This window comes from Notamacropus eugenii, chromosome 1 (genome assembly GCF_028372415.1).
Source record: "Notamacropus eugenii isolate mMacEug1 chromosome 1, mMacEug1.pri_v2, whole genome shotgun sequence".
NCBI classification, from domain to species: Eukaryota; Metazoa; Chordata; class Mammalia; order Diprotodontia; family Macropodidae; genus Notamacropus; species Notamacropus eugenii.
The window spans coordinates 518,225,772-518,248,833 of NC_092872.1; the positions used below are offsets into that span (position 1 = coordinate 518,225,772).

General features: G+C 43.1%; 1 protein-coding gene across 1 annotated transcript in view; it reads left to right on the forward strand.

Annotated features, from left to right (window-relative positions):
* The first annotated feature begins 237 nt into the window (after positions 1–237).
* PREX1 (phosphatidylinositol-3,4,5-trisphosphate dependent Rac exchange factor 1) overlaps positions 238–23,062 on the forward strand; it is a 227,343-nt gene continuing 204,518 nt past the window's right edge. Inside the window, exon 1 of the mRNA XM_072633625.1 lies at positions 238–636. Within this exon, the coding sequence (XP_072489726.1) occupies positions 403–636 (234 nt within the window). The 5' untranslated portion in view covers positions 238–402. The remainder of the gene's footprint in view (positions 637–23,062) is intronic.

Sequence of the window (23,062 nt, forward strand, 5' to 3'; positions counted from 1 at the left end):
AGATCGAGCCGCTGAAGACGGAGCCTCGGGCAGCGTGTGCACTAGAGCGCCGGAGAGATCGCTTCTACGGCTGGAAGTCGGAGCGGAACTTGGCAGACGCTCCCTCGGCGGCCGTGGGGGCCGAGCTGTCTGGGAGCCCCGAGGGCCAGCCCCTCTCCCGGGCCGCCTCCTCCTCCTCCTCCTCCTCCTCCTCCTCCTCCTCCTCCTCCGCCACCTCCTGTTCCTCCTCCCCCGGCCCGGGCCGCCCGCCCCCTAGTCTTGCTCGCGCCTCTGCCGCCACGGCACCATGCACTGGAGTAGCCGCTAGCCGGGCCAGCCGGCGCGCCCCGTCCGGGATGGGGCAGCAGAGCTCCTGACTTCTCCTTCGCTCCCCCACCAGGGCCACCAGCTTCCCGATCGAGCATGGAGCCGCCCTCGGGCGGGAGCAGCTCTTGCCCCCCGGAGCCGCCGGTCCCCGGCCCCGCGGCCGCCCCCGGCCCTGGCCCTGGCCCTGCTGTGGTCAGCGCTGGCCCCGCCGCCGCCGCTGCGGCCGCGGCTCGGGACTCGGAGCGCCAGTTGCGGCTCCGGCTCTGTGTCCTCAACGAGATTCTGGGCACGGAGCGGGACTACGTGGGCACCTTGCGCTTCTTGCAGTCGGTCAGTCGTGGGGCTGGGCAGGGCGGGCGAGGGACGTCTGTGTGTGTGTGTGTGTGTGTCTGTCTGTCTGTGCACACACGCGCGCATATGGGGACAGACAGGGCAAACACAGCGGTCCGGACAAGCACCTCGGCTGGTCCGGGTTGGAAGTCACGGAACTGGGCAGGGGACTGGGCAGTGGCAAAGACGCGAGGCAGAGCTGCATCTGGGCTGCAGGCTGAAGTGGGGTGGTGGTGGTGGAGAGGGTCATTGTGCCGCAGATTGGACTGGGCCCGGCACAGTGAGAAAGGTGCACAGGGGCCTGGGAGGTCATCGCAGAAAAGCGGGGAGCCGGAACCGGGAGATCGGGGGGAGGATCTGAAGCACTGGGTTCCCCCGGACCACATGGACTCACACAGTACAGAGCGGGTGGCTGTAGGGCAAGCCGAGCACGGGACACAGACCTTATCGGAAGAGAGGGGAGCGCTGCTTCCTTTAGGAGCCTGGGGCCGGGGTTGCTAATTCCCAGTCGGAGCCATCCCCCTACTTTCCCCTAGTCTTTGCTGCAGTCCTGTCTGGCTGTGGACTTTTATTGGTAGCAAAAGGCCGGGAGCCCCTGGAGGGGCAGGCGAGAGGCAAGCTTTTCTCCAGGTTTTTTGATCGTCCTGGTTTGTGTTTGTGATTACCTTAGGGTCATGGTGGAAATCCCAGGGGGGAAGGAGAGAGGAGGGTGGAACAGACTTTCTTAGCCGACTCTAGATCCTGTGGTTCGTATCGACAGCGAAAAAGACAGAGGTCTTGCTGAATATTTGACAGGATTCTTGCCTTTTTCTCTTTTCTCTCCTCTCCTCCATTCAAATATTTTAAAAATAGTCACATCCGAGAGGCCAGTCCTCACGGTTACTTCTTGGAATGGTGATTCAATGTAACCCTTTCATCTTACAGATGGAGAAACTGAAGGGGTGTGTGTGTGTGTGTGTGTGTGTGTGTGTGTGTGTGTGTGTGTGTGTGTGTGTGTGTGTGTGTGTGTGTGTGTGTGTGTGTGTGTGTGTGTGTGTGTGTGTGTGTGTGTGTGTGTGTGTGTGTGTGTGTGTGTGTGTGTGTGTGTGTGTGTGTGTGTGTGTGTGTGTGTGTGTGTGTGTGTGTGGTTGGTGGTGGGGCGGTGAGGAAAGTAACTCGTCCAAGACCACAGAGCTAGCTAGTGGTGATCCGGGAACTAGAAACCTCGGTCAGCTGGCTCTGAATCTCATTCACTCTGATGTCCTGCCTCTGGACGTCTTATGATTGATCAGTTCTTAGCTGCCCAGCTGAACGTTCTGAGTCCGGAGTTTGTTTAAGAGATCACAAGAGGGTACTTGTTTAGCACCCTGAGGAAGTATGTGTTTATGCATGAGAGACAGACAAGCCGACAGTAAATGCCTGGATGGAAGCTTTTGGAGTTTAATCTCCAGCCTTCCTGACTTTTCTGTTTGCACTGTTCCCCCAGCAGGGACCTTTGCTACTTTACTTCCCCCTTTACCTCCCAGGAAGCCTTAGTCTCTTTTAATGATGGGCTTAGAGGAGGTAAGGGGTGGGTCTTGCTCTTCATACCCACCCACCTCTTAGTTGGGTCCAGAACTAGGGAGCTGCAGCTGCAAGTTGGAAGGATGGTTTTCTTGGGGAAAAGCAAAAGACTTTCTTGAACCCTTGAGGCTTAGGTCTGAGCCAGTCTTGAATGAGGAGGCAGATCCTTGCTGCTTGGGGGTGGGGGAAGGAGGAGCAGTAGCTTTTCAAACCTTGGTATTGGCCATCTGGCAGGCAAACAACCTCCCATCCTTGGACCTGTTTTTATTTTCAATTCTTGACCAATCAATGCTAGGAGCCACCAACTTCTTCTGAGAGGCATGGGCTCAATTAAAGGCCAGGAGGGCATGGGAGTTGGCATCTCTTTCTCTCCAGAAACAACAACAACAACTCTTCTCAATTTAAAGTTGGCTGTTTCCAAATAAAAAATTCAGCCAAGTTTCTCATTAATGGTGAATTTTAAATCCCAGGATAGTTTTTGGAATTATAGGACTATAGAGGAAGAAGGAACCCACCTTAAGAGATGATTTAGGCAGTTCTTTCATTTTATAGATCAGGAAAGGGTCAGAGCAGGAACTTGACTAAGGTCAAATAGTGATCAATGTTGAGACTCCCCTCCTAGCTTTTTGATTCCTAGTCCAAGGCTCATTATATTTTAATATGTTGTATCTCTTGTGAAGAAAGAACAGGGAGAATTTTGAAAGGCAGTCTTGGACATAGAATTTAAAATTGGAAGGGATCATCTGGTCTTCGCCTTCTTATGGGGGGGGGGGGAGGGAGGAGGGGAAGAACTACTTAGAGTCTTGAAGACCTGAATTCAAATCCATTCCCAAGATACTTGCTAGTCCTGTGACCTTGAGCAAGTCACTTTACCTCAATCAGCCCATTTGTTCATCTGTAAAATGGGGCTAACAGCATGTACCTCTCAGGGTCATTTATGAGGATCAATGAGAAAACATATAAAGCACTTTGCATATCTGAAAGCTAGCTCTGTAAGATCTGGCTATTATTGATTTATAGATGGGGAAAACGAAGCTCATAGTGGCTAAGTGATTTATACAAGGCCATTTAGTAAGTTTGTGGCAGACCTCTCCTACAATACCAGTTTCCACCTCCCTGTCCAGTTTTCCTTCTCTGCCTCTCACCCTTTCCTTCTCTGCCATCCTCATTCTCCTATTCCTTACATCTCTCTAGGGGCCAGTCTGGAAGGAACCAGGGAACACAAACCAATTTCTAAATTCATTCAGTTAGCAAGCATTTATAAGGAACTTTTCCTATATGCATACCAGGCATTAGGGATGCAGAAACAAAGTGAGACAGTCCTTGACCTTACAGGGCTTCCGAACACACTATTAATTCTCAAGGTAGTGACAATAGCTACAAGATACTTGGCTTTTGTGTAATACTTTAAAGTGCAGGAGCACACTATACATTATCTCATTTGAGCCTGATAGTCATTAAACATTTATTGAGCACTAACTGTGTACTAGACATCATGATATAAGTGCTTGGGAATCACCCTGTGAGGTAGGGTACACTCCAAGAAACAAGCAAACAAAAACCCCAGATGGATCCCAGGTCTCATTGCTGTAAGTATTTCCTCCTGCAATTCATATCTCTGCCCACCCTTCCTGTCTACTTCCTTCCAGAAGTTAACTACAGGGAATCTATCTGAGAATCTGGGGTGGGATGAGAGGAAGTTTTCTTCCTCCTCTTTTTATGAGACCCTGATATCCTAATTGGTCTCTCTGTTGTCACACCACATAACCAGCCCCTCTTCTTTTTCTGATAGATTTCTTTGATGAAATATTTTTTAGCCTTTTCTTGTTTGTGATGTGTTACAGTTGGCTTAGCTCAACCTTTCCCCTCAGGCAAATATTCTCAACTTTAATTCTTCAGACATTTTAGTATTAGCATGTCATGTAGACACACCACCCCAAGAGTATTGCTATTAAAAATATTGGCCTTTATTTCAGAGGAGAAGCTTAGGATCATTAATGTAACTTTGTATTTTGGGTTTTACAGGTGTTATTATTCCCATTTTATAGAAGAATAAACTGAGACCTTGACATGGAGTCATTACACAGCTAGTAAGGGTCAGGATTTGAATTCAGATCCTTTATAGCTCTTAAGCATTCTGCCATGCTTGTTTTTTAATTTAGTTCAAGCAAAGCATAATTAGGAAAGTGAATTTTAACCTTTCAAATTTTGGAATGCTTTACTAAGGCAAATGTAAATTGATTTCTTGTGTAGAAGATCAGATACTTTTTATTTAAAAGGATACTTGGGTATCATCCTATCCATGTAAGTTATTTCCTCCATACATTAGATGGAAGAGAGGAAATAAATGATGTTTTTTTTCCCCATACCTTCCCTTTTTCTAGCCCTTTAAATTCTGTTACTCAATCCTGAATTCTCTCAGTCCAAGCTTTCTGAGCTCATTCCAGGGGTGGGGGGTGGGGGGAGTCAGACTGCATCCAGAACACCATTGCCAGTTGTTCTTAGCCAGAGAGATTTGCCCTTAAACCAACCTGCTCTTTGTCTTCATTAACGGGATTTTATTATCAGTCCTGCTAATTATGGTGGCTCTCTAATATAACCAGCACTGACTTTGGCCCCACTGCAAGTTAATTCCATTCCCTTGTCTCTACCCTGGTGGCTTCCTGGTCTTTATAATTGCTGGTGGCTGCTTGGAGGATTTGCCTTCTGTCTCCTGGTGTTATGTTGGAACAATGTATGGGTAATCCCTCCCTTTAATGACTGGGCAGAGATTAAAGAGCTGAACTGGTGTCTTCCAACTTCTATTAGCTGATTTTGTAAAAAATAGGTATTGATCAGAGATTTATTTGAACATCCACTTTTATGGAGGCCTCTGTGTTTGGTTCCACTTTGGGGACAGAGGACTGTGACATGGTCCTTACTATCAGCAAGCTGGGAATCTAATTGTGGAGGTATAAACACAGGAAGAGATAACTAACTACGTGAAGCTAAATTAGAAGGAATTTCAGGACAGTGAGTGGTATCATTCTTTGGGAGAGAGGAAAGAGCCCTGGGCTCTGGTTTAGACTAGGAAGACTTTGGATCACCTTCCAGTTGTATGCAGGGAGAGTATTCCTTGCCTGTCATATATTAGGTGCTTAATAAATGCTTGTTCACTTGACTTAGGTTGCTGTGAAGATCCCAAAAGATGTAGGTCTATAGAAATTCAGGATTACCAATTTTAGTGATGGGGTTTCTAAAGAGAGCATTTTTGGCTGATTGAATCAAGGAAAGCTTCACTGAGCAAGTGAGATTTGAACTGAGTATTGAAGGACTGGGCACATTTGTTTGGATTGGATGGATTTTGTGTGAGTGTCTGAAAGCTAGGTGCATAAGGACTAAGTTTGATTTGTCTCAGCATGGTACTGGTATCCACCCAAAGTTTGGTAGTCCATTAAGTCAAGACCTATTTTCCCCATTGACAGGGATGTGTGTGTATGTTTGTATACTTTCTCCTGTTTGTATATGCATTTGAGTCATATCTGGCTCCACAGAGTCACTCTGGAAGAGAATGAGGCAAACCTGCATCACTTAAATTCAGTTTGCTTGTAAGACATCTCCTCTTGATGTCTTTGGTCCTTGAAAGAAAGTTCCAACTACAAACAAAGCTCAGTAGAATAAAAGTTCCCTGAGGGCAAGAAGTATGTTATTTTTAAATCCCTTGACTTTCATATGGTAGTGCTAAATAACTGTTATTCCAACTGAATTGCTTGGAATTGAATTCTGACTTTTTATAATTTGAATAACAATCGAACAGACTCACACTTGAGTATAACTATACTAATAGGCTTTAAAAATAAAGTAGGAACCCAGCCTTTTTAAGTCCCTCACCATCAAGCACAGTCCACTGAACACAGACTATGAGAAAAGTGGACTTAGAGAATGGCGAAAGGGGCCACTCATTTTATAGATTTAAAAGTTGTGATCTGGAGAGGTTTACTGACTTGTCCATCACAGGAGGAAATAGCAGAGCCAGGTCTCCTGACTAAATCTAGTGTCTTTTGCTGTTGTACCTGGCTACTTCTGCCCAGTCAGTTGTTGAAGAGTCGTACAAATATTGCCAGTTGGTTAGAAAAAAAGCTTGGACTAGAGAGTTGCTTCTCCATGCTTTACCTTCAGGTTGGACAGTGAGGATGGTATCCTCTTAAGATAAATGATTAAAAAAAATTTTTTTGAATGGGATAGGAAGAGGGCAGTTTGTTTTTTATAAGTGAAGGTTCACAGATATGGGCAAGTGGGGAAATCATGAAATCCCAGAATGTCAAAATTGGAAGAACTCTTCGAATATTCTATGCTTGAACTGGAAGGGACCTCAGTAGGGGGTAACTGTAAGCCTTAGAGAATTGAAGAAACTTGCTTAATTCCCTACAGCAAACGTTGGCATTAAAATGGGACCATTTCTTTGAACAGTTTGGCAGGAGAGAAAAATGGAGAGAGGTGAAGGTGAGAGGTCATAGGTCATAGGTCCATGGAAAGATTTTCCAGTTTGAGGCTTGCTAAGTCCTTTTCAGGGATGCTTATCTACCTTTGATGTCCATCTATCAACCTACTCTTACCTGTGGCTCACAGAAGCTGTAGCACTTGCAGGGGTGGTGGTCATTGGACCCAGGATACATGGGAGGGTCTTAGCTGTCTTGGGGGGAATAGTTGAGCTTCTCTCCTTCCCATTTCTGTTTGTACTAACTGGGTTTCTGTCAAAACAAGTCACAATAGTGACAGGAGCACAGAGTGGAAAAGTCCATCCGTGCCCTTGCCTCTGACCAGGGCTGAGCCACAACCTTCTGCGGGAGTGCAGACCTGGGAGAATCTTCAGAGACATTGGCATGGAATAGTATGAGAGCTCAGGATCTGCAGGATGGGCAGGTGACAACAGAGCATCATAGGTTTACAGCTGAAAGGGTCTTCAGAGGTCATTTTATCTAACCTCTCCCATCCCATATTTTGTAAATGAACAGACTGAGGTCCTGACAGGTTTTTAAAGGGCATGTCCTAGGTCACATAACCATTAAGTGGAAGGGCTGGGATGGTCAGCTTCTCTGAATCCAAATCCCACACTCTTTCCATTGCATTATAAATGGGGATTGTAATGTCATTATTACAATGTAATAATGTATAAATGTGGGCAGTTCTAGTTCATGATGATAAGAAAAAGAAAAATTCAAGATGCCCAAATCCTGAGTTTGTTATATCAGTGGCAAACTTTCTTTATACATTTTAAAATTGTTGTTTTTAATAACAATATTAACAAATATATAACAAATAAATGATAAATATTAAAAACCTTCCCCCAAGAACTTTGTTCATGTAGATTACATCTATTGCTATTTGCCATATTAGAAATTAGAACATTTTAATATTATTATAAAAAAAATTTTGACCTGTAGGACATTTTGAAAAGGTCTTGTGATTCCCAGAGGTGTCTGGACCACCTTTTGAGAACCTTGTGAGAGGACTAACTTCAGTCTCTCTGAACTTGTGTTCTCATCCATAAAATAGGATATAGATACCTGTCTCAGGTTTGTAAGATGGCATACATGAAAATATTTCTCTGAAACTTCACAGTTTATGAAATGTTTTCCCTCATAACAACCCAGTGATGTAGGCAGGGTATCATCCCCAGATAAAGCTCACTGAGGCTGAGTGGTCAGCCCATAGTGGCTCAGCTGGGTTCCAGAGCTGGGTCTACAACTCCTGTCTTTTTGACAAGATGCTCTATAAATAGGCTCCCAACAAATGCTCTTGGAAGTGTTATATACTATAGGAGAGGAGGGAGTTCTTACTGTTCTTCGTTATCTGGGGAGACTTCCTGGAGGAGGTGGGACTTCACATGGGTGGGGCCCAAGGAGAGCCAAGCCTGTAGGTTGTGGTTGGGGTGTGTGTGGGGGGGTGAGGTGTGCCAGCCACAGGCCTGAAAAAGGGTTTGTTTACTTTTACTTTGGTCCTCCCTTCCTGTGTGGGGGTAGGACATAGAAGATGTAGGGTGAAAGGAAAGTTTTGAAGGGGTCATAGATCTCTAAGTTTTTGGTCCCTGTTTTGGAAGGACTTTTATTAAGAATCCCTCCTTGCAGAGCTCTGTGCTCTTTGCTGGGGGTGGAAAAGAGTCTGGAGCCAACAGTTGAGCACACAAGACACAAGCTCAGAGAACAAGATCACATAATGATAATGTTAGATTTAGCATTAGAGAGTTGAAGGACAAAGTACCTTGTGAGGTTATAGGAGGAAGGTTTTTATTTACCAGGAGGCTGAAGAAAGACTTCTCTGAGGAGTTTTGACTTTTAAGAAATTCATTAGATGAGTGATGGAGGCAGACAGGGCAGGCTGGGAGTGAGGGCATTCTAAGTATTAGGCAATAATGTGAACAAAGGCATGGGTCTGGTGGAGTGTAATGCTCTGGTGGTTGCCTAGCATAGGGAAGGTAATTAGATGAATTTGGAAAGGTAGAGGAGTTAGTGCAATTTCAACTTAGCTTCCTAGGTAGGTGATAGTGAGACACAGAATTTTGTAGCAGAAGAATGTTGTGACTAGATGAAGGATTTGTTATGACAACATTTGAAAGGTGGATTGGAGGGATTTGTGAGTAGGGGTGACATAGGTACTCAAAACCATTGTCATCAGATTTACTTTTTGATTTTTTCCTAAGCTCCATTTACTGGCAAGTATAAGATCATAGCTCTAGAGCAGGGAGGGACTTCAGACCTGATCCATCCCTCCCTACTACTACTGAAGCTCAGTGATGTTAAATGTTTGTAAAATGATGTTAGATGACTTGACTTAGGTCATCCCAGTAGAAAATGATGGCAGTGGAATTTGAACCCAGATCCTCTGACTCCAGAGCCAATACTTTTTCCACTGGCCTACACTACCTCCTTGAAGCATTGTAGGCTGATATCTGTTTGTAGTTCTTCAGTATTTTGTTATAAGACTTCCTGACCAAGGCAGTGGTGGGATGAGACCCACAGGACAAGAGAAGCCCCTCTTAGATCCCAGGTCACTAAAACTCTGATCTCTTTTGGGAACACTTACTATTATTTTTATTTTTTTATTCTGTTATTACCATCCCCTATTTTGCAGATGAAGAAATTGGCTCAAATAAAATACTATTAAAAGAAGAAGGAACAGACTCAGGGAAGTTTTAACTCTTTAGGGTTACATAGGAAAACTGAGTCTGTCAGGATTAAACAAAATATATAACTCCCAGCTTTTGACTGCTTGACTCCTCACCTCTTTTGAGATTTCAGTGAATCTACCTGAGTTCAAGTCCTGAGCGTGCTGCTTCTTACTTGCCAAGCAACTGGGCTCACATCAGGGAGCAAAATGAGTATAATGTTACCTGTCCTAGCTTGGAATGGTAGTGAGAATCAAATGAGATAAAGTTTTGGAAGAATTTTGTGCACTATGAAGAGCCATACAAATTCAGGCAGTTACTATTATTTGACCTATGGCTCTGGCTACCAGGAATGCACAGTGGAGGTTAGACCTGTTGAGTAGTTCTCGTTTGGTTTTGAACTTGTTCAAGTTGGAATCTTTAGATTTAGGGAGAAATAGAGAAGAAAAAGGGCCAAACTTTGATCAAACAAAACAGTTGTACTTCCTGTGGTCTTTGATTGTAGTTGAGGACAGATACACTTATGTAGGGGGAAGATAAGGTTATATAAAATGTTCAGACTGAAAAGTAACATAAGATTATGGAGGGATGGGAGCTGGAAAGGAGCCTTTAAGCACAAACAGCGTTACCATTCTATCTTCAGCCAATATCATTGAGGAAGATGCTATGCTGGGTGTTAATAGTGGAAGGGAGGTCAGATCATAAAACATAGAACGTCCTAAGCTGTTAAGGACCGGCCCTTGTCTAGTTTATTTAAGGGCACTAAAATTTGTTCAGCTGTTTTTTTAAGTTAATTCAGTTCAAGAAGTATTTACTAAGCATTGTATAAGGCATGATGCTGGGTGGCTAGGAATTGTTGTTCAGCTGGTTTTCAGTTGTGTCTTACTCTTGGGATTTTCTTTAGCATGTTTTTGTTGTTTCAGTCATGTCTGACTATTTGTGACCCCATTTGGGTTTTTTTTTTTTGGTCAAAGATGCTGGAGTGGTTCTCCATTTCCTTCTCCAGCTAATTTTACAGATGAGCAACTGAGGCAAGCAGGGTTAAGTGACTTGCCCAGGGTCACATAGCTAGTGGAATGTGTGAGATCACATTTGAACTCAGATTTTCTTGATTTCAGGCCTGGTGCTGTGATTACTGTCCCGCTTAGCTGCCCATAGGTTAACCAGACCAAGTAAAAGAAAGGTAGTGTAGACAGTAATAATATTCACATGCTAACAAAAATGAAAACTAATTCTTTTCTATCCCCTCCAAACCCGTCCACCCCTAAATGAACCCAATAACCCTAAAACTGAAATCTACCAAGGGGGCTCTTCTTCAGAATTTAATTTGAAAAACCCTGTGTACCTAAGCCTCAGGAAGCTGTTCCACAGTCAGTGATGACCAATATCTGATTAGCAGTTGTAAGTTCGACAAAACTAATTTAGTTCACTTTTGGTGGCCAGTAGGTATATCTGCTTCCTGTTGAGTCTCTAGATTAACACTGGTCTCTTTTCCTCTATGTTGCTCTGAACTCAGCTCCCTGAAATCTCCAAAGTCTATTAATGAGGGTCCAGGCCAAGGGATTGCATTGCTAATGAGGAAATTAGAGGGTCTCTCCTTAGGTAGCTTATGAAAGGGGTGGGGTGGAGGTTCAGCCCAGATTCTCTCCATGGGCCTCCTGCTGATACCTGCATCTGTCTGTCGCCACATTTCAGGAACCATTTGTCAACAGATGTTGCCAGATGTTGTAGGCTAGGTATGGGGGTGGGGAGCAAGATTGGGGAAGCCCTTCCTGTTTGCTTTGATGGGGCACTAGCAACAGAGTCATAAAGTGTAGGTCACGGGATGGTGTTTTCTCTTTAACTGAGACAGCTGGGATCAGGACCCAGCAGCAGGTCACAGGTCCTCTTCTTAATGCAGACCTTTAAATGGAAAGAGGGGAAGGGAGAAGGGAGCAACAGGGAATGAGGCTAGTATGGATCTTCCGTATTGGAGAGGGCTTGAGGGAGTAGTTTGCTGATATCCTAGGACTTGAGAAAAAAGTACAAATATTGCAGGGTTGAGGTGACCTAGTATTTGAATATTTCTTGAGGGTGAGGATAGGATCTTATTTAGTCTTATTTTGAGGAAGTGAATTGTGGTAGGGAGAACACTGGATTTGTAGTCAGAAAAAAGTTTAGTAGCTGTGTAACCTTGAGCAACTCACTTCAAGTCTTCAGGGCTCCAGCTTCCTCATTTGGGGACTAGATGATGCCTACAGTTTCTTGAAGCCTTAAAGTCTGCAATTCACCCCCTTCTCCAGCACCTTTCCCCACAGTAGGTGCTTAATAAATGAATTAATGGAGATATTCCTTAGTTTAGGCAACAAGGACTGCGAGGGTTCCCCATGGGGAGGGTTTAAGACAGTTCTATTTTCAGTGTGAAAAACCTCCCTTCTGTTCACAAACAGAAGAAAAGGAGAGGGAGTGAGGAATACAGGTAAGGCCTGTGGATAGATGCAGAGCAAGGGGATTATTTCATAGGTTTGTAGGAGCTGGAAACAAGTCTTAAGTGATTGCCTTGCCAAATTCTCCTTGCCCCTATTTTATAGATGAGGAAATTTAAGCTTGTAAAAGGGAAGGGACTTTCACACAGGTGAATTAGGGCCAGTCCTAGAACTAGAACCCAGAATGCCCCATTTCTTATTCCAGGGCTCCATCCCCCTGACATGGAGTCAGTCTAGAGTCTCTGGCTAAGCCTTATGGAATGTTAGGGACCTTAGGCACATCTAACCTGACCACATCATTTTACAGATGAAGAAATAGACTTATACCGGGGATGTGACTTGCCTAGGAGCACACTTAACCTGAGGTCTGTTAAGGCTCCTCATTTTGCAATGAGTGTTTGCAATTCAGTGTTCTTTTCCATTTCACCAATTCAGAGCAGTAAGGGATGAGGCTTAAGTCACATCCAGGTGGTTGGAATTAACCTTTTGGCACCAGGCTAGTCCCTGTGGCCCCTTCCTATTGGTTACTTTCTCTCCTTAGTTTGCTGGTGGCGGTAAGTTTTTCTGAGAAATCTGTAGCCAGCGGTTGGAGGGTGGAGGGGTCTGGTGTCTGGGAGAAGCCCCATTCTTTGACCTAGGAGTAGAATAAGGTTTGTATACCTGTCCAAAAGTGTCATAGGGATGGGGGGCAGGGGAGTTTAGGTAGCTTTGTTTGTTCCCTTTTCTCCTCTGGAGGGTGTGGTTGGGGGAGGGGGAGGAAAACAGGCTCTGACTGTGAAGAGGAGGAGGAAGAGGAGGAGGAGGAGTTAGTTCCTCTGAGTTCCTGTTTAAGTGGGGCAGAGGAGGACTATGGTGGGAAGCCCTTGCAACATCAGCTGCTTAACTGGAATTTCCCATATCTGTCTGTTCTACTTCCTAAATCTTGTATTTTTAACTTCTTGTAGGTTACTCCATGGATTTTTGTGTAGGGGAAAAGGTTTTGGAGTTAGAGGTCTCAGCTCAGCTACCTACTAGACCTCACTGTGAAATTGGGCTTCCCTAGGCTGTGTCTCATTTTCTTATTCATCAGATGAGAGGGGTTAGATTAGATGACCTCAAATATTCTTCCCAGTGCTTGATCCTGGGGCTGCCACAGATTGTCCAACCTGTTACAGGGTTGGGGTGCCACCCCAAATGTCACAGGACCTGCTTCAGCTCAGGTTTCTGCTGGTCATCTTATCACTTCTGTACTATCCATTGATCTTAGCTCAAACATAGGGTATCTCAGACTCTTCTGCCAGCTCCTTTGGTCAGTAAGTTAGGAAGCTTGAAAGGCAGGAACACTGCACTCTGTTTTTATCCCAGATTTGACGGCTTAAGTCTTCCAAACCAGACTCATAACCTGGGACCCCGAAGTAGTCATTGTACCTACACTTCTCCCATTCAGCTATGTCCTCATTTTTTTCTGCTGTTGAAATCCCTTTAATCCTTAAGTCCTTACCTGCTCTTGGAAGCCTTGAGTTACCCTAGACAATACTGCTTTATCTCTCTATTGCACTCTAATAGCACTTTTAGGCAGAATTAGAGAAGATTTGAGTCAGAAAGGACCTTTCAACATAGAATGTCAGAGCTTGGAGGGACTTGCAGAATGTCAGCACTGGAAAGGACTCTCCAACCTTGAATATAGAATGTCAGAATGTAGAATGAGGGACCTGGAAGAAGGATGTTAGAACCTAGAATGTCAGGGCTGGGGAGGGATATTCATATACAATGACAGAGCTTGGAAGAACACTGAAGAATTGAGAGTTAAATATAGAAAGAGTTGAGAGAGCTAGAAATGGCCTTATTATGGGTTGCATTATCTAACACTCAAATCCATCCTCTCCTGTATAATTCTCTGATGTTGCTACCTGTCTTGTCTCCCTGACTAGACAAGACAGTAAACTCTTAAGGAAGGGTTGGTGGAGCCTGGGATCTGAGATACTGCCAGAGAAGAGCAAGGAAGTCTTAGTTGCTTTGCCAGCACTCCCTCCAGCCCCCCGCCCCCAGCTCTCCAGTTCTGGTTCCTTAGGTTCATCAGCACCTTTTCCTCTTTCCCTCATCTTGCTCCCTTCTCCCATGGAGACCAACCCACTTTCTTCAGTGGTCATATAATACAAATCTCCAAGTGTAGGCCTGGTCTAAGCCCCAAGGTCAGGGTGTTTCATTCCACTATATCTCATAATTGTTCTCTCTTTTCAGACTGAAAGCACAGATAGTCCTAAACTTTTGGAGACCAAGGCCCCTGGGGAACCAGTTACTCCTTTTCCTGGAGTGAATCCAGTCTTCAGTATTGGAATGAGAGATCACAAATAGGAGAAAGGGAAAGGATGTAGGAAAAACAAAACTCATCTACTAGGTGTGGGTTCCTGGAAGGGGAGTTCTACTTCCTCTGCAACATCTAGCTCAGTAAATTAAGTAGGCATATTGAGCCAATTTGAAGGAATTTTTTCTTTGGGCTGGATGGACACCTGTCCTTCTGGGTGAGGGGTAGTTTTGTTTGGTGGCAGAAGGGACTAGAAGGAATATTTGTACCCTTAGGGAAAGGGCTGTAACCCATTTTGGTATCATGGACTCCCTTCCCTTCTGGTACTGCCTATGGACAACTTCTGAGAATGATTTTTTTAAATGCATAAAATAAAAAGGAATATTCCTCAAAAAGGAAACCAGTTACTGAAATATTAATCAGGATATTAAAATTTCCAGAGTCCCCTCTGAAATCTCTCTATGAACCCTGCCTTTGAGGGACTTGAATCCTTCCCAAATAAGGATTTCAGGATTCCCTCCAAAAGATTCAGTGAGCAGGACATGGATGCCACAGGAGAGGCTGTTGCTCAGTTCTTAGTAACAAAGGCTTCTCTGTCCCAGGGCCTGGTGTGAAATTTATTTCAGCAATGAATCTGGTGCTGGCTTAGGAGGGGTGTGAGAGTTAAGGGAGGAAAGAGGGAGACTGAGTTTCTCTATCAGTCCTACATCACTCTCTCATTAGGAGCTTGGTGACAGTCACCCTGAGGCTTGTGGACTAGTATGGCCGGTCATACTTAGGAGTGTAGAATGAATGTCAGATCTAGATGAGTATTTAGAACATAAAATCATGCTATGCTATAGATTTAAAGCTGGAAAAACTTTTAGGAGTCCTTCATTTAAGTTGCCTCAGGGTCACTGATGTCTTCAAGTATAAGGATTCCCCCTTTAAATGTTTTTGTAAAATTTATTTTGGCATCACCTTCATTTCCACATTTTTATTCTTTCCCCCTCCTCTGCCCCAAGTGTCATCCCCCATAACAGAAAATGAGAGAAAACAAAGCAGTTGTAGAACTAACCAGTATAAACAATGTTCTGCTCTCATAGTCTCCCACCTCTGCAAAAGGAAAGAGGGAGGTGCATTTTTTTATTTTATCAAAATTTTTCTTTGGGACCAAACTTGGTCATTAAAATTACTGAGTGTTGAGATACTTTTAAAAATCTAGACTTATAGTATGTATTGTTTCCATATTTCTGATTATTTCACTTATTTCACGTACTTTTCTTTGTTTCTTATTCATCATTTCTTGTAGTACAATAATATGCCTTACATTCATAGGTCATAATTTGTTTAGCTTATCCCCAGTTGTTGGACATCTACTTTCTTGTCATTAAAAAAGGTGCTGTTTGACATATTTTGGTGCATATGGGGCCTCTCTTCTCATCTTCAACCTTCTTGTGGTTTATACCTAGCAGTGGAATCTCTGGGGCAAAGGGCATAGATGTTGTAGCCATGTAGCATGAGAACCCCTTTTTAATATAGAAAAATTTCATGTATCCCCACATGATAACATGTTGTACTGTTGCTATTTGTTGATGGAGAAGACATGTACTGATGTGCACTATGAATTCAAGAATGAATTTAATTTTGGTTTGTTAGAATAAATGTCTATATATTTGAAGAATAGTAATCCATATAAATATAATGTGGAATGATTTAGTCTTTAGAATGTATGTTTGCTGAATGAAGATGAAAATACTTGGTATATATATGAATTTGTGAGCCTCTGCGGGCTCACAGTAGCAGCTTGACAGTTGGCCATTCTTCTGTTGTCCTGATCCCTGGTGTCCACTGCCCACTGGTTGGGAACTGCTGAACTAACAGAATCCCCTCATTTTACAGATGAGGAAAGAAAACCTAGGTAACAAGTACCAGAGTAGGGATTTGGACCCATGCCCTTTAATTATAAAATAATTGTCTTTTCCACCATGCCAAACGTATTACCTCTAACAGAGACTGTCAGTCAGAAGGTACTGTAGAATATAGACATAAGAATGTTAGAGTATAGGATGTTGTGGTTGTGTGGTTTGACCATGGCATCAGAGAGATGATGACATGACTTACAAGTGAATTGGATTTGAGTGAGGGAGGGCAGTGCCAAGTCACCAGTCTTTCTTTCTCCTCTCATAGGATGTTCATATTCATAGAAACCGTCAAACAGAACATTTTTAAAATGTTAGAGCTGAAAGTACCCTTAGAGCATATAAGGGACCATAGAACATAGACTCCCTGAATCTGCATGATGCTGAAAGAATGCAACCTGTATTCAAATCGTTGGCTCTGCTACTTACTGCCTGTGTGACCTTGGGCAAGTCATTTCTTCCCTGTGGGACTCACTTTCCTTATGTGTAACATGAAGGAGGGTTTGGGATTGGACTGGTTGACTTTTCAGGTCCTTTCCAGCTCTAATCTCTGATCCACAGGTGAAACTTCAGAGGTCTTCTAGTTGAGCCCTAACAGAAATGTTTTGTCCAACACACTCTGGACACATTAGTGGTCCTCCAGCTTCACTTTGAAAGCCTTCATTGAAAGAGAGCCTAGTACCTCCAGAGTCAGTCCGATCTATTTTTGGGCAGCTCTTAACTGTGAGGAATATGTTGAATATGTTTGCCTCTGAAGTTTCTCCCTCTTGTTCTTAGTTCTGCTGTCTGAACCCAATCAGAGCAAACTGAATTCCTGCTCCACACGATATCCTTTCAGATATAGTAATCATGTGTTCTCTTTCCTCATTCCATGATCATAGCTCTGACATAGGGTATCTCATAGAGCATAGAGTGTCAGAGCTGGAACAGAGTATAGAATGTTAGAAAGGAGAATGATTTTACATATTGTCTGGTCCAGGGTTCTTAATTTAGGATCTGAGACTATTTTGTAAAAAATACTTTGATAATGATTTCTGAAAATTTTATGTATATGTGTATATATATATATATATATATATATGTGTGTGTGTGTGTGTATATGTATATATATATATATATATAAAATTTAATCAGCAAGCATTTATTTCCTCTCCCTCCCTATCCATCTTCCACTGCAGTATTAATTAATATATTTCGATAAAATTGGCTTCCTTTATAATCCTAAGTATTTTATAGGTTTAAAACTATTCTTTTGCGAAGGTGTTCATGGTACAGAAACAACTCCTGGGCTAGGTCAGTTCTTTTGTCCTAGAGTAAAGGACAAACAGATGAAGTAATTTGCTGAAGGTTCCTGATCAAGTCAGTGGAGAAGTACCCTAGGGTCTGTCACAATTTCTCCTGTGGGTCTGCCTTAGTATAATTGTTGCCCTAATACCCAGCTGTTGAATAGCTACATATAATTGTGGTCTTACATCCTATGAAGGAGGGGTATGATGTGAGAGATCGTAGGAAGGTGCTGTATCCCCCATTGATGTTTGAAATTCCTCTGTAGAAGTTTATCATAGAGGAGGAAAGGACCTTAAAGTACATCAAGTCCAACCTCATTTACAAATGAGGAAACTGAGGCTCAGTTAGGTTAAATGACTTACTCAGGCCTGCACAAATAGTAAGTGCCTGAAGTAGGATTTGAACACAGGTCTTGATTTCCTATCCATTACATTCCGTTAGGTTAAGCATTGGCATCCTTGAGTTTTTCTTTTACAGCATTACTGTGCCCTGGGTTATGGCATCTATTGTCTTTAATATCTTTATGTGAAATAAATGATTTCCAGGGAGGACACAGTTGTGTGTGTATGTGTGTGTGTGTGTGAGAGAGAGAGAGAGAGAGAATGTATGTTTGGGGATCATGATAGCTAAGAAGGGGTCTTTTGGGACAGGATCCAAATCCTTGTAGTTTGTTTGCTTGGAGCTTTCTAGATGAAATGCAGAGAACAGGCTTGGAACAGAAGGGGACAAGGGGTGGGTGTGGTGATGATGATAAAGGAGACAAAATCAGAGAGAGTGGGTAAAGGGAGAGGAAGATGAGATGGCCAAGGGACAAGAGACCCATGCTGCTTCTCCCCAGCAATCTCTCACTCTATTATTTATCCTCGTACCAGGATCCTTCATCCATCAGTCAAGGAGATGGCTTCTGGCCAAGATACTGTTCACAGCTCTGCCTGGCCAGTGCTGACTCCTAGCTCCCCAGCTTTCTCTCCGTGTGTTATGTCTTTGTTGCTACTTAGCACCAGCTGCTGCAGACGCTGAAATTCCAGTTACTTTTTCTCTTTCAATTGTCCAGAGCTCCATGTAAGTAGTCACAGTGCCTTAGGACTCAGCGTTAGTGTTGAAAGTGAGCTGACAATCTAGAACCTAGAGTGGAAAATGCTAGAGCTGGGAAGAAGGTGTAGGACTGGGGAAAGAGCCTGACTAGACTTAGGAAACCCAGGCTGAAATCCTGCCTGGAGCAAGTGATCTGTGTCTTCCTTTGGCAAATGGGGATAATAATACTTAGACCAGCTGCTCTCACAGGAATGTTGAAAAGAAAGTACTTTATAAACTTTAACGTGCTCATAAATTGAGTTTATTTTTTATTTAAAAATATTAGAGTTGTGTAGGAGACCCTTGAATGGTGAATATGATCTTGTAAATGCCCTTAGAACATGGAACATAGGATATAACAACTGGAAAAGAATTTAGAACATTAAATGTTAGAAGGAAGAAGATCAATTTCTACCTTTTCATGCCATAAGAGGGATCATTAAATTGGTTAGTGGCAGAGCTGGCATTAGAATCTGAATTCCCAGGTCAGTGATTTTTTCTTTACTCTATAATCAGGAAGGAGTAAGGTAGAATAATTGCTGCCCTTATCACTGGTCCTAGAAACTTTCCCTGGCTGTGTTCCCAAACGTGGGGTTCTGGTTAGATCTAGTTCTTGGTAGGTTGAATGTGGAGGCAGATGAAGTGCTGGACCTGGAGTCAGAATCCAGTCTTATAGTTCCTAGCTATCTTACCCTGGGCAAGTCACTGAACTTCAGTTTCCATTTGTAAAATGGAGATAATATAGCACGTGCCACCCGCTGGTACTGTGAGGACCAGATGAAATAATATCTGTAAAATGCTTAGCTTAGGGCCTGGCACATAGTAGGTGATCAGTAAATCCCTGTTTCCTTTCTTGAACAACTTTGATGCCAGCCAACTGCAGATGACCTTGCTTCCTCCTTGGTAGAGGGTAGCTACCCTCTACTTATGTCCTTAGTCCCTTCCACACCCATCTCCTTTGTTCTGTCCATCTTCAATTTCTCCCATATGGATTCCCTTGATTTTGTCAATTTCTTGACCTATTGTCAAGAATTTTTCCTCTTTTCCTGTCATATTAATAGAATAATTTACACTTCTAGCATCCATATTCATGCTACCTATTTATTTCTTTCTCTTAAAATCTGGTTTCCATCCTTTCCACTCAACAGAAACTTCTTTCTTCAAGGTTGTCAGCAGTCCCTTTACTGCTGAATTCAATGGGTTTTTTCTTGTTTTCTTTTTTCTTGACTTCTCTAGCTTTAGACACATGTTGGCCACTTTTCCAAGATCAGGAATTCTTAACATTGGGTCTCCTTACTTGTTTTTTTTTTAGAAAATATTTAGGTAAATTTTAATAAATTAACTTCCTTTATAATCCCATTTATTTTTTTTTTATGAACTTAAAAACTTTATTCTGAGAAGGGTCTGAGAAAGGGGTCTATGACACAACTAACAATAAAGAGACACAGGCCTCGATGTTCTCTCCTAATTTTCTTCTTTCCTCAGGGTTTGTTCATTTCAGTTTGCTCTGCTATACCGTCAGTCTTTTGCCCCTTAAATACAGGTATTTTCACCTCTACCCTTCATGGTTCTCCTCAGGACCCTTTATTTTCTTTCCTTTTCCTCTTTGAGTTGGAGTCAAGAAGATATGGGTTCAAATCCCCAGGAACTTAACTAGTTTTATAAGCCTGGGCCAAACTCTTACAATCTCTCAGCTTCTTATTCCTTATTTGTGAAAATGGGGATAATAGTAGTACCTACTTGTAGGATACTCAAATGCGGATCAAATGAGGTCATAGGTATATAGGGGCTTGGAAACCTTTAGTACTGTATAAAATGCAGACTATTACTATCATCTCATTTTCTTCATCTTTTTGGATGGGGGTAAGTGGAACCAATCCTTGGGCAAGTCTGTATCCTATTACTTAATATTCTATGGACTGTTATACAGGTAGACAAAACATCTGAATTTTTATGGTTGAATAAAAGCATTAGGCTCCAAGCTCCTCTTCTGAAGGCTCACTGAGTGTATCCTCACCTTCAGCAGCAGACAGGTAACAGAGATGCACCTCCTTGGTCCCCGCATGCTTTTAATTGGCTTAGGAGAGAAAACTTTTTGTTTCATGTAGTTTGAAGATTATGAATATTTGGGTTGGTGGCATCTATTAAAAACATTATTGTTTCTCTTGTCTCCAAGTAGCTCTTTAAGAACATATTTATATCCACACTACCTAAGAGAATGCCTTTTATAGAATATGTACTTGTTGAAATTATATCATGGGCTTTTTGAAATGTTTAAATGAATGCAAAAGTCATATTTGGAATGAAGAGACATATTTGATGTCCTGTAACGTGTTGTTTGCACCACTCTACTGGCAGTGAGCACCTTTTGTTTCTTGATGTTATTATTTGTGCATATTTTATCTCCCTTTGCTTTGCAGCAAGCTTCTTGGGGGTAGAGACTGTCTTGTTCATCTCTGTGTGACCCCCAGTACCCAGCAAAGACTGTTACAAATAGTAATACCTAAGAACTGTTGAATGAATGAATTTGTATTCTCAACTGGAGGTTTCTGGGAATGCGAGCCTCATTTGGTGAGGTAAGATGGTATTCCCTTCCTGTGGTATAGTGGAAAAGGTGCTGGTTTTGGAGGCAGAGGACTTGGGATTCAAGTTCTGGACCTGCCATTGACCAGCAGATCATTGAGTAGATCATGTTTTCTCTTTGGACCTCAGTTTCCTACTCTGTAAAGTGAGATAGTTGGATGATATCCAAGGTTCCTCCCCTTCTTGCATTCTGGGATCCTGGGAGACAGAGGGGCTTTTGCTGTCATGGTCCATGGTACACCTGGGGCCAGATTCCCATCATCCTGCTTGCAGATTGGACTAAAGAACAGCTAATGGCTCTGACATTTTAGGAAAGGAATTGGTTTCTTTGCTCCCTGAGGGACCATGTATTGGAACTTGGGAGTTTCAAGTGGGCATTACATCTATTTAAACCACACTTCAAACAAAGAACAAAACTATATTATTTAAAATAACTTCTGTTTCAAAGCTGGGCTTAGGATCTAAACCTCTCTGGAAAGAAGCTCTCAAATTCTGAATTCTGGGGTTTTTGCTTTGTGTTAGTGCTGAAGTGTGTGTGTGTGTGTGTGTGTGTGTGTGTGTGTGTGTGTGTGTGTGTGTGTGTGTGTTTTCTTTCTTTTTTTTAAGACTACCTCTCTTTAGTAGCCATTCCCAGTTGTGATTGGCTCGGGAGCTTTAACCTTCTGTGTTTTGCCAACCTGAGCCAGTTTCTTTCCCCTTAGGCAACTTAGTTTTGTTGGTTTGTTTGTTAGCTTTAGCTAACATTTATTTATATGGAGATCCCTATGTGCCAGGCACTGTGCTAAGTGCTTATTTGAGCCTCAAAATAACCCTGGGAGGTAGGTACTATTATTGCCCTCATTTTGCAGTTAAGGAGACTGAGGCAAAGAGTTTAAATGATTTGCCTGGGGTCATACAGCTAGTTAAGTGTGCTGCTTACTGCAACTCTGCTCCTAGGGGCTGGCCTTATTGGTTCTCAGACCTAGTGTGGATACCTGATCCCTGATTGGCTTTAGCTCTAGGGTGGGCCAGAAGTCTCACATTCAGGCAGTCCTAGCCTTAGGACTAGTCTGATAGGCTCATAGTCTTAGCCTCACCTAGTGGCATGACAGACTCTGGAGTTCTAAGGTTTTTGCAGTAGGGTTGGGTATAGTGCTGGCACCACTGGAAGTTTCTGAGTGCTTGGACAAATCAGGATGTCAGTTTCCTCTGAATCTCTGAAGTCTCTTTCAGTTCTCATATAAGAGGTCACTTCTCTAGGCTCAGTTTTGCCCCTTGTATTCATATAGGGGGAATAATACCTGTTGTCGGGCTGCGGTGAGGAAGCTTTTTAAATGTGAGCTATTATTTCTCTCTGTGCCTTTTCCTTTTCCTGGTTTTGCCACATAGTATAAATATTCTGTTTTGTGCTCTAGCATCTCCCTCCTTCATGGCCCACCTTCCAAATGGGATGCAGATGGTGTTGCTCAGAGAGAATCTGCTCCTGAAATCTATCAGGTCTGGATCCCCCATCTTCCCTCTGCTCCCCCTCTCCTCAACATATGCCAGCTCTTGGCATTAGGGAGATCTTATTTCCAGACTTAGGGGGAGGTATGTATGATTTGAACCTGCTTACCTGCTCCTTGTTCTTCTCTGACTCCTGACATTTGGAAATTCCAGAGACTTTGGGTCCCCAGTCCTTGAGGATGCTCCAGGCTTTGCTGTTTATTTTTGTGTGGGTGACTTGGAAATTTCTATGTAAAACCCCCTGATGTTATCCCATCAGGTAGCCCTGATGCCAGACTCAGGCTGTCCAGGCATTTGAGACTCTCTACAATCTGGACTTCACAGCTGCTTGGGTTTCCAAGTTTTATGCATAGCTGGACGAGACTGTAACGTGTGTGGGGGCTGTGGTGTTCTCTGCTTTTTAGGGAGCTGCCATTCAGGAGAGACAAAACTAAAATCTTTTTTGGTCCTTGGAGAACTTCTGGGAACTTTGTTTCATAATTCTGGATTCTTTCTTGGGTGCCCCCATACCAATTCTCAGTTGCTGCCTCCACAGTGGACTTTTTTTTTTTTTGGTCTTGGAGCTAACGCTTAATGAGATGTCTGTGGAAGACGGAAAGAGAGACCTTCTGGGTTAGGCAATTCAAGTTCTGGGTTAGGCAATTGGCTCAAGCTTTCCTTG